Source organism: Elephas maximus, chromosome 10 (assembly GCF_024166365.1).
Source record: "Elephas maximus indicus isolate mEleMax1 chromosome 10, mEleMax1 primary haplotype, whole genome shotgun sequence".
In the NCBI taxonomy this organism is placed as follows: domain Eukaryota; kingdom Metazoa; phylum Chordata; class Mammalia; order Proboscidea; family Elephantidae; genus Elephas; species Elephas maximus.
In genome coordinates this window covers 38,904,749-38,916,738 of record NC_064828.1, presented here as the reverse complement: position 1 = coordinate 38,916,738, position 11,990 = coordinate 38,904,749, and the positions used below count along the sequence as shown (strand labels likewise).

The 11,990-nt window shown below is 37.4% G+C and overlaps 1 protein-coding gene across 2 annotated transcripts in view; it reads left to right on the top strand.

Annotated features, from left to right (window-relative positions):
- Positions 1–784: 784 nt before the first annotated feature.
- The window catches only part of NOVA1 (NOVA alternative splicing regulator 1), a 150,672-nt gene continuing 139,466 nt past the window's right edge, over positions 785–11,990 (top strand). Inside the window, exons 1-2 of one of the 2 annotated variants that reach the window (XM_049897559.1) lie at positions 785–1,552; positions 3,304–3,447. In XM_049897559.1, coding sequence (XP_049753516.1) covers positions 1,417–1,552; positions 3,304–3,447 — 280 coding nt within the window. In that variant the 5' untranslated portion in view covers positions 785–1,416. Of the gene's footprint in view, positions 1,553–3,303; positions 3,448–11,990 lie in introns of those variants that run through there. The other variant, XM_049897560.1, reaches the window with a different exon arrangement.

Genomic DNA, 11,990 nt, shown 5'->3' with positions numbered 1-11,990 from the left:
TTGATGAAATCAGCCCGTAGAAAATCGTCCATGAGTGAGATGCTAACTAATGTCTTTTCACCTAAGTCTTAAAAATAAAAACTAATGTACCTAGCTAAAAGTCCTGGAAGCATACGCTTATGACTCTTCCCTTAGCCTTGACGCTATCCCATTCGTTGTCACCGGTCACTCGAATGCCCTTCTCAGACCAGCCCAAATCGTCGCCGCTCCAGCCGGAGCTGGACCAAGATCCCACCCCGCCCCTTCGCGCTCTCTCATCACCCAAGTTTCTTGATTGGGAAGGGGCCCGGAGAGCCTTTCGCACATTTCCATTTTATTGGCTGGCACCGCTGTCAGTAATCTCTCCTTCCCGCCTTCCAGTCTAGCGTGTTTCTCGGACCCCTTAGTTTCTGCGACAAGCCGTTTACGTTTGCCTGAGCAGTGTTGCCGGGGCCCGGCGACCTTTCACCCCTCCCTTCCCTCTGGAGCGCCCTGGCCCCCGCCCCCCCCGGCGCGCGCCCCCGCGCACGCGCTCACCTCGCGCGCGCACACGCACGCGCACACACACTCACACTCCCCCGTACGCCCCCCCTCTCCCCCAGGCTGAGGTAGCGGCGCTGGGAGGCGGCGGCGGCGGCGGCGGCGCTGCTGAGAGGCAGGGACCCGAGCGCGAAGTGTGTGGGAGTCTACGAACTCAACCCCTCTCTACCCTCCCCTCGGAGCCATCCCCCTCCCTCCCCGCCAGCCCCCCCCTACAAGCGGGAGAAATAATGAGCGAGACCGGGCGGCAGCAGCAGCAGCGCGGAGCAGCCCAGGCAACGGCAGAACCGCTCCGGCAGCGGCGGCGGCGGCAGCACCAGCAGCGGGAGCGAGCGCAGCGCTAGCGCGGCGCGGGGACCGCCGCGCTCCTTCCCGGCTCCTGCCCTCCTCCGTCGCTTGCTCCTCTCTCTGCATCCACCTCCTTCCCCTCCTCCTGCTCATTCACTCTTTCCCTCACGCTCCCCTCCTCCTCGGCTTCTCCCCGCGCCCCGCCAGCCCTCGCGCTCTCCCACTCCTCCTGCCCGTCCTCCCCGCTCCCCTCCTCCCGCTCATTCACTCGCCCCTCTCCCTTCTCCACTCTCTCCCCCTCTCTCCTTTCTTCTCCTTCTTTCACCCTCCGTCTCTCACACCCCCTCCATTCCCCTGTCTCCTTTCTGACACTGCACTGCAGCTGCTCCTCAGCCCTGCCCCCTCCCCAGTGAGAACAAACCAGCAACATTGCTTTTTTTTCCTAAAGAGATTTCTATTGATCCGATTAAAAAAAAAAAAAAACCTTAAGAAAACCCCAAACGCAAAAAAAAAAAAAAAAGAGAAAAAAAAAACCAAGAAAAAAAAAAAAGAAAAAGCCAAAACAAAAGGGAGAACCTTCTCCCCGTAGCAGCGGCAGGAACTGCAAACATGATGGCGGCAGCTCCCATCCAGCAGAACGGGACCCACACGGGGGTTCCCATAGACCTGGACCCGCCGGACTCGCGGAAAAGGCCGCTGGAAGCCCCCCCTGAAGCCGGCAGCACCAAGAGGACCAATACGGGCGGTGGGTATCGCTTCCACCTCCCCGCCGGCCCCATCCCCCGCCGCCCGCCCCTGCCTCCCTCCCTCCCTCCGCCCTCCCTCCCTCCCTCCCTCCCTCTCGCGGCCCGGACACCTCCAGCTCCAAGCCGGCGGCTCCCGCGCCCCTGCCCCGTGCCCCTTCTTCTGCACCTGCCCCGCGCCTGGCCGTCCCCGACACATTTCCATTTCTGTGTTTATCATTCATCAAAATGGCGACCGGTTTTTCGGACTGAGATCTATTTAATGTGTCAAGAGTCTGACAATTTAAATATCCTACACCTGGGCAAGGGGGTCTTGTTAAGGAGGAGGAGGAGGAGGAGGAGGAGGGCTGACCCCCGAGCGAGGCGATGGCCGCCCGAAGATGCGCGCTGCATTTAACAGTCTGATAAAATAAATAAATAAATGGCACTTGGGTAGCGGATTGCAAATGATTGGGGCACCGGAGAGTTTTCCTCTCTCCATCCCCTTGCTTTGGGCCACAAGTAGTACGCAAAATCTTGATGAGTGCATGCTGCTACCGCACTTATATTGCCGGGGCAAATACCTCTCATTGATTTGTCTTCAGGGGTGTGCATACGAGGGTGGGGGTGTCTGGTACGGTGACTTGTTAGTTAACATCCTGCGCTTCCTTGGAAGATGAGTTATAACGGGACCAGTGTCGCTTCTTCATTTGTACTGGAGTCGTCTTAACCATGCACCCAATGCATCGAGGCAGAGGTGAATTTATCTCCAGCATGTACATTAGAGACGAATGGGGGGCTCTGGTGAATGGCACACCTGCAAAATTTGGGGGCATTCATTCACATAAGAAAGCCGGGTTTTACCGGGGCGTTTTGTATTTAAGACATGGTCAGGTTGAAGGAAATTAAAGTTTATGGAGTTGGCTTTATTTTCTAAGACATTTCATTTTTCTTCGTTCATCCACCCCCTCTCCGTTTTAAAAATTGTGATTTTTTTTTTTGAAAAGGAACATTATGTAGTAAGTTTTAAGTGTATTTGGTGTAAGACTCCTAAGCTTTTTGATATTAGCAAAAATCTTCTTAAGGTCCTTTAATTAATGAGCTTAAACGAGATCATGGTAGACTAAGAAGTGCTGAAGAAATGCACCAGGCTTACTTCGATTTGTCAGTTCACATCACATTGAGTTATTTCCTGGCAGTTATTGAAGGCTTTGGAATACACCCCTACAGTTCGGGTGGGTTATTTGGAAGGGGAATGATTGTTTTGCATACTTTAAGTAGGATGTAGGCAATGGCTAATTGTAGCCCTTCTGTGTTCGCTAATGACGGAAAAATAGCTCATCACTATTTACAGTCCTGAATTTTTTTCTTTTTTCAATACTTTAAGTGAAAGTTTGTCATCATACAAATCTCTGAAGTTTTGTTATTTCATTTTACCATAGTAACCACAGATAAAATTGGAAGACTTCCATGTTTGGAATAACAACTGGAATTTAGTCATCAGTTTCCCTACAGTGCTGCAAAATAATAGAACATGTTCAGATTTTAAATCCAAGTTTGAAAATACCAAACCTACAAAATAGGAAGCATTTTGTACATATTTATTTTTAAGTGTAATAGACCTATTTTTGTTCTTTAAAAATTTTTTAACCCCATATTCTCTGCAGCTATCTGCACAATTCTTTAATGGCTGTTTTTCCACTCTTGAGGGTGAAGAGGGGTTAGAAAGTTTAAAATATCATGTTAACCAAGTATATTTCTTTGCATTTTTCAGAAGACGGCCAGTATTTTCTAAAGGTTCTCATACCTAGTTATGCTGCTGGATCTATAATTGGGAAGGGAGGACAGACAATTGTTCAATTGCAAAAAGAAACTGGAGCCACCATCAAGCTGTCTAAGTCCAAAGATTTTTACCCAGGTAGGTGCAATGGTGAAGAGATTGTTTGATGAATCCCCAAGGAAAGACAGAAGATCTGCCTGTGTTGTGTGCCGTATTGAAAGAAATTTTTAAATAGTTGTGGAGAGTTTATTTATATACTTGCTTTATTAGAGTATATTGCGGAAAATATTTCAGAACGTTTCTATTGTCGATGATGTCTAGTTTCTGTAATTGATGTATTATTGAGTCTGTGATTTAGACCAATTGCAAGATTATTCTTTTGGGTATTTCTGAATACTTTCTTACTGGGGTGGGTGGTAAGCCTCCAAAATTTAAAGATAGAAACCTGGACAGCTGCCATTAGGAAATAGAATTCCTCTGAAGTTTTCAGACATCATTGTAATGACAATTAGTCTAGAGTGAATTCAGAAAAAATGGGGGAGGGGAGGGAGACTTCTTAAAGAATGGACCATTTACTTCTAAATCCATTATGTACCTCTTTCTGCTTCATTGCTTTGTTTGTTGGCCCTGGAGTGAAGTAAAGAGGACAAGTGCCGCCTCTGCCCATTTTTTAAATATTGCATTTTTTATGTAATTGTGACAAGGAAATCGAGTATATTATTATATAAAAAAATTACAAGAAGTAAAATAATGCTTCAAAATTTGTGTTACTTAAAAGCTGTGTTTGATTAAAATATGTTAACAGTTTGTGTGGTATAGTAACCCACTGGAATATGGCAAGTTTCCTAGGCAGTATTGAATTTTTGTTGTTACTTTTTAGTGTGCTTTTTTTATATCAAGTGTTACAGAGCTCTGCATGTCCATCTTTTTTATGATTTTGCTACTCAATATATGGATTTTAAGCTTAGTGGGAAAACATCCATAATCGAATAGTGTATCTCCTAGATAAAACATATTGACTCATTTGCTTTTGCTTAGAGCTAGCATTTTGTCAGTTTTGGGACTTATTTTATCTTTATGGCCATTAAAAAAATAATTCGGTGCTGAGGGAACTGATACTGCTTTTTTTTTGTTTTTTCTGGTGGAGAAAAAAAGCTGATTTGCTTTCAGTGATCTATTTCAGTTAAGAGTTCTTTAATACAGCAAAGACATCTGGCAGGAATGGCAGCAGAACATTTGCACGATTTAGTCAATCGCTTGGTGGTAGAAATGTACCATTACGCTGGATAAGAAGGTTTTAGAGTCATTGAACCGATCATTTATTTGTATAAATTAAATGCTGCATTGTGGTGAATATCAACATTAAAATACAATCTATAAAATACGATGCCCTTCTAAAGTTTTGTTTCTTGTAAGTGTAGTTTTGCAGATGGCTTTTCTCGTCTTTGAAACTTTATATATTAAGAAAGTTTGCTAACATATTCACATTCATATGTTTGAAAGGTATATTATGATGAAAAAAATCACTGTGGAATTGTGAAAACCCTTAGTCCAAATAAGACAACTCAAAAGAGCTTGATTGCAGAATTAATAACATGATAGTTGTAGGGAGAGAGCTGCGCTGGTAAATTAAATTCACTGTCAATAGATGAAAATGAAAGAGCTTTTTTTGCATTATACATGAGGTGGTATCAGATGTGCAGGGATGTTACAGAAAATTGGTGTTTATCAAGGATATTCCAAATAGTAAATTAAATGCCTTTTCATCTGAATATGGTTTATTTTCAGTGGGTTGGGAAGGGTGCACAGAGAATTCGATCTTTTGTTTTTAGTCCACTTAGTTGTGCATTTTTTTCTTATTACTTTGAATTTGCTTATTTTATTTATAGTTCTGAGGCATGTTTTTCATACAGAGTGAGGAAAAAATGGATAGCTGGGATGACTTGAATAGAATTTTGTGTGTCTAGTGACATAACCTGATCAAGGGTGAGTGAAATGTCGGGATAAAAGAAGGTTTGTACTCTGCCTGTAACAGGTGGAGACCAATCATACACTGTGAAATCAATTTTGAGGATAAAACAAGCCTTGTAGTTTATAAGAAGCTTTAAGAATTCTGGACACTTTGTATTAAAATATGGTTGCAACTAGGTTGTTACCAATATGGACAGACACATCTCTCCTCTTCTGATAGATTTAATAGTCTTTCTGTTCACAGTAGACCACAAGCCTGTGGAATTATCTGAGGTCCTGATATTGTTCAGTATAACAACCTCTTAGCTCCTTTCAACTTTTATATATATATACTTAAGGTACACTTACCTTGCACATCTCAGACAAGCTAAAATATGAAGCTGTGATTTATATTGCCGAGATACAGGGGGTATCTTGCAGGGTTATACAATAATTCGAAAACGCATTTTTGTGTTTCATGTAGTTACGTACATATATATGTGTGCATATGTGTGCGTATCTATATATACACACACATATTTGTATGTATATGATTTTTATATTCTGTAACAATGAATATGCTCAATGTTTATTCCACAAAGCATTTTTCTGTTTCCATTTGGTAAGAGAATGTATTTGGGAAAAGGCGTACTTTAATTGTATAACCTGATATAGATTTTCTCAAATTACCTAAGTTTTGAAACAGAATAGATCTGAGGTTGTGATTGTGGGTTTTGTTTAAAAACAGGTCAGTATCTTTAGAATGTAACTGTGTTCGTAAGGCTCAGTTAAAATACTAAGGTATTTGTGAAAAACTTTCTTTGGAGTGTATAATACAGAGTATAGACCCACTTTGGGGACATTTTAATAAATTTCAACTCAAATCGTATATGCATTGTTTTATCATGGTCAGTATAACTAACCTCTTCTAATCTTCATATCTGGTTTCCTCTCTTTTTTTCGCTTCCTCACGTTATGTCTTTAAAATGTGTTAAGCAACCTTGCTTTTCTGAATTTTTTTTTTTAATATTTAAGGTTGAAATGAAAACATTTATTCCATATTAATTGGTATGAATTTAGAATTCATACAACTGGCTATTGCATGGTGTATTTCAACATGTCGTATAGTAAATAAAATAATTTGGAGGGATTTCATGATGAAAAATGGTAAAAGTGCATTTTCCAGTTACTGTAATGGGAATAAAACAAACTGCAAGTAGATTTATTTTACTTTTTGCTGTGCTGTGTACTTCATTAACCTATTTTGTTTATCTGAATCTTAAAGAAAACTGATATATTACTGATTAGGACTGTATCTCTTTTCTTATTTGGTTAAAGCAGCCCAATTTGATTTCTTTATATTACACTTTTAATAATTAGGTTACGTAAAGTTTTTGCCTTGTAGTTAAAAACAGATTTCTCATTTTGGGGAATATATTACTCTATGAGTTTTCAGAATGGCTATAGTGTTATTATTTGTGTTTAGTTCTTAATGCAGAGATTGATTTTTTTTTAATTATTTAATGAATGATTCAGGTAGATAACTGGAAAATATACTGAATGCATTATTGGTTGAGAATAGTAAAGGGTGTATAAAATATTTTCCTATGTCTTGGATCTTACAACATTTCATTGCATACCTGTTTTTATTTCATTATTATATGAAACTGGAGGTGCTCATTGTATCAAACAGGAATCCTTCAGTATAATCTTGGTGTAAATTTGGGTGTATTTTACACTGTTTTCATGTTTGTGATTATGGAAATTGATCACATTTGATATAAATTACTTGTTTTAGGATTCTTAAGTTAAAATTTGAAATTATAATTCCTAGATTCATTATGTCTCCATTTTATCGCTGTCCAACTTGGGTGATGCATTTTTTTTTTTAGTCACAAGCCATTGTATGTCAGATTTTAAAAAAATCATGGAAAAGAATGTAAGTGAGTTTTTCTTTTAGTGAAGGAAATGCCCTGAACTGCCTTTATTTTGCGATAGAGAAAATTCAGTGGCCAATTTAGCCTTTAAAGATGAGGGTATATAAAAATTATCATTTTATAAAAATCAGGAGTTAATGGTATTTAGGACAGTTAACTTACTTGGTTTGTTTTTCACTGTTGACAGTAGAGTGGTAGTGTAATATGAATACTTTTGTTATAGCTTCTAAAAGTTTTAGTATATACTTTTTTCTTTTGTCTTAAATATGAAGTATCTCAAAAATTTCGTATATACTTTAAGGCACAATAGCATGAAAATAGAATTGTAACAGGTGGAAAACAAGGTAGTGTAATTTCTAACATTGTTGAGCGCATTTAGTAGGATAAAACCCAGTGGATAGCTACTGATTATTTTGTGCTCTACATTTGATTTTAATATGATCTAAAGACTGTTGATACATTTTTAGCGTCTTTCTTTAAATTCTGAAGTTGTAATGCTTATATTTGACATGCTACCTATTTCGGGCTACTTTATATGTTGTCTCTTTATTTCCTCATTTGAAAGAAGAACCGTAGCCTTTTACTTAGACAACTCTGAAAATTTTCTTTTTAGAGAAGTGATTTATTTTAATACTGTATTTTCTTACTTTAAGCAGTAGGCAGTCACAGCGTATGGAGGAACGTTATTGGCATAGCCTGAGCTATTCTAACATTGTAGTTTCTGAAAAATAGCAATTTGTACTTAACTCATGCATTCAAATGTTTTGTGGCATGAGATTTTTAGAATGATTGAATTAGCTTTAAATATCTCAGCTATTCATTTTATTTGATTCTTCTGTTTCATTCTGATGTTTTGTCTTTTATCATTGATTTAGTATGGTGTTGAACATCAGTAGTTTTTATGGTACAGTGACACTCTGAAATTCACTTTTGGAAGCCTTCTGGATTTGGGGAAAAAGTGCTCATTTAAAATTTGTGACATCATATGGAAATGCTCCTAACAACACTGCCTTACAAATGTTACTCCCAGAGGATTTCATAAATAGTTTAAAAATAGTGAACACAGTTGGTGTGAAATAGTTCAATATTTACATATTGAAGATGTTTCATATAATATACCAGGAAGAAAAACAAGCTGTGTCCTCGGAACTCTTAGAAATATGTGCAATCACTAAAAACCTGACCAAAAACCATCAGTCAAAAAAACCCCCCAAAACGCATATATATAATTTTTTTGCTCTAGTTCGAGAGAATTAGTTTTTAAAGCTTGTAGATGATCCAAATAACATGTATTCATTTATTGAACACTTATTATGTCACCTGTTAATTCAGCACCTGATAATTTTTTTTAACCATAAACTTTGGCCTTCGTTGTTTCCTGTTTAGTAGAGCTGTGTATTAAAGCACAACTTTTATAAGCAAGTGTAGCTTTGTAAAATAAAGTTGGGGGGATGAGGATGGGATACTTGTGCTTGATTGCCATCTCATTTCCATCTTTGGATACAGCTCTAGCATAAAGTTAAACAACATCTGCAGAGATCTGACTGACAAACATCTCTCTGGGATTCATCATTGCAGCCTGCAGCAGGTGCATTCAGCTTTGCAATCTTTTCCAAAAAGAGGTTAGTTTGTTCTAACATTTGTCGGTAGACCACTGGGAGCAAGTGACTAGAGAGAAGAGGCTGGTTGTCACTTGTCCAGTGCTGGAATACTACAGGTAATTGGACTGGACTGGTGGGAACCGCAGCAGTGTGTCTCACATTGCACTGCAGCTGCTATGGAGCTTAATTAACCTGACCCTCAGAGATTGAAGTGTCATGGTATAAAATGCAACATGCAAGAAATTAAACAGTACTTTTCAGTATTTCTGTTGCTTGGCATGGCGAAGTTTCCATTTTCTTCATCTTATTTTCAAAAGATACTGTGTCAACTATTCTGTATTTTTAATCTGGGAATGTTTGCAACTAAAGTGATTTTCCTTGAATCTGATAAAATCCACGTAAAAAGAGGATGGGGGCCTTAGGGGTAGAAATTTTTAAAATAACCGTAAGTTAGAAGTATTTAGATTTCCCTATCCCTCCAGTACATTTTCAAAGCAAAAGTGATTTGAAATAAGTGGATATACATTATAATTCTTTTTTCATTATCTTAGATTAACATGCATGTATTTATTCTCATAGGAGAAATAGTCCATGTTACTTGGTATGCCTTTTTAGCACGCTGGGGGCTTTGGCAAGCAAACTTTACTAAATGTTTTGAAGTGTTTAAAAAATCTAGACCCATAGAAGAAATATTTTAAGATGCTTCAGTTTAATATAGGCATACTGTTGAAATGGTTCTTTCCCACATTTTATTACAATTAAATTAAAATTTAATAAGTTAAAAGCTCTTAAGAATTAGTCTGTTATTTATTTCTATTGTTTTTAATTTCTTAAGCTATCTGAAGTACTGATGCGCAGTGTGCTTCCATGACGTGTAGAAGTTTCTTGTGTGTCCCGTTAGTATTCCCGTTTGCTATAGGTGTCTGTTATCACAGTCCTGTTTATTTGTTGACCCTCAGACAGAAAAAAATTCCTAAGGCAAAAATGTCCTTAACCTAAGTTTAGCAAGATGATATACTATTTTAAAATAATCTGGGATTTTAGAAAATCATTTGAAGTCTTTGTGAAGCAATTTTGTAGTTTTGATTGTTTTAGTAACTTTACTAATTTGAATTTTTTGGAGTCTTTTGAATATAACTTGTCAGTTACCCAGGAATAATTAAGCTTTGGATTTTGCGTAGATCTTCTTTCTAGTATGTTTTGTAACCTATATACTTCTCCTGAAGGAACTTTCATCAGTATTGCCAATAACTCTCTGATTCAGTTTGTAAGAAAAAGTGTTTTCAATTTAATTATGAATAGTTTGTAATTTATTGGCATTGTAGTAATAAAGGGTAATGACACTAATATAATCATCTCACAGGTCAGGAGAATCATTCCCACACTTTTAAACATATATCATTTCATTTTTCAATCTAAATTTATCATTTTTGATATGGTGAACTATTATTTTCTTATAAATTCTCATCAGCACAAAAAAGGTGCTTTAAAATTTCACTTATATACTTCATAATTTTTAAACTTTTGATAAAACATTGAAAGAGTGGACATTTAAAGACAACAGAGTAAAAAAAGAATGACTCATATGCACTTATAAACTTTTAGATATTTTCAATATTTGCTAAGCTATGAGCCACTGTATGGATATTCTTTTTCATGACAAATCTTGATCACGAAAACACGTAATATCTGCGCTGCATCATTGATCTTTTGCTGCTTCCTGCAGGGCCTGTCATAGCATCGTTGACAGGATCAGATGAAAAATGAAATCAATATCTTGAGTTTTTTAACAGCAAAATGATTCAGGTAAGATTATTTGGTGTAGAAAATAAAATACTTTGGACCATTCTTAAACAAATTCTGTTTAATAATTTACATTTTAAATTAGCATTAAATTTTTTCTTTCCTATTTCAAGACCCGTTTTATATCTTACTGATGTTCAGTATATTTGAAATTTCTAATGAATTTTATTCTGAAGTCAGTAATTTGAAATTTTTAGACTTCAGTGTTTTTTACTTACCTTATGAAACTGAGCATCCTTTTTGAAGTTTTAAGCAATAACTCTTCTCTGTTTTAAAGATTTTTGAGAACAGTTATTCGTTGAAGGCTCCATTATTCTATTTGTAGGAAAAGTTTTCACAGAATGAACTTATTAATGAAATAAGAACTTCAAATCCTGCATCCCCCCATATAATACATGCTCATTCCCAGTTTATTTCATTGAAAAAAAAAATCATTCTGACCTTATAGTAAAAGTTTGTCTTCATTTAAACAGTTAATAATTTGCTTCTCTAGGGATTAGATTGGTTAATTACCCTCTTTTAAGATCTAGTAATTTGTGGGAAGAAAGCAATAGAAGGAATGGAGTAGTATGTTTTTTATTAGCACACTGTGATAGGGAATGCAGTATGTGTTGTTGTTTTATGTTACTAAATATTTCAGAAGAACTGTAGCTTTTCAATTTTGGTAATATTCAGTCCTGAATACATGTTTCTGAAGGAGTTCTTGGAAGCAAATGAACTCTTACTAAGTTTCCTAAAAAAGTCAGGAAAGTTCTTTTTTTTTTTTTAACCTAGTTTAGCTCTTTAGTGTGAGATTTTGTTTTGAAAGCTTCTCACTTGTCAATTATGTGTATTTATCAGCTTCTTTCTGTGAGCCCAGGTGTAGGCAGCTATTTGATCATCTTCATGACTGAAAATTGTTATAAAACATCTTTGTTTAAAAAGTATAGGCATGTCTTACTTTACCTTGAAAAGTTGAGCTTTAACTGTTACTATCTCCTAAGTCGTGTTTTAATATTTCCTATGGCATCTCTGTCAGAGACTTAATGGCACCTCTTCGTAGTACCATAGGCTTTCTATTGAAAAGAATTGGAGAAATCATAGAATTTTGTGGAACTTAAAAGATGAAAGGAATGGAGCTTAGATATGCTCTCAGCCAGAACTTTAACACTTGAGAAAACCAAGGTACCAAAAGATTAATGATTTATGTAGGGTTTTCCTCGTGCCAGTAATTGTCCTGTTACTTTTAAATATGTTTCCTGGATCTCTGGTAAAATTTTATGAGGTAGTTCATTCTCTTCGTGTTCTGTTGTACTCTTTTTTAATTATTTTTTTGGATGTGACTTTGAGGAAACAAGTCTTCACTTCATCACATCTCTCCCCTAGTTTTAAAATAAGTATTCTCTCTCTT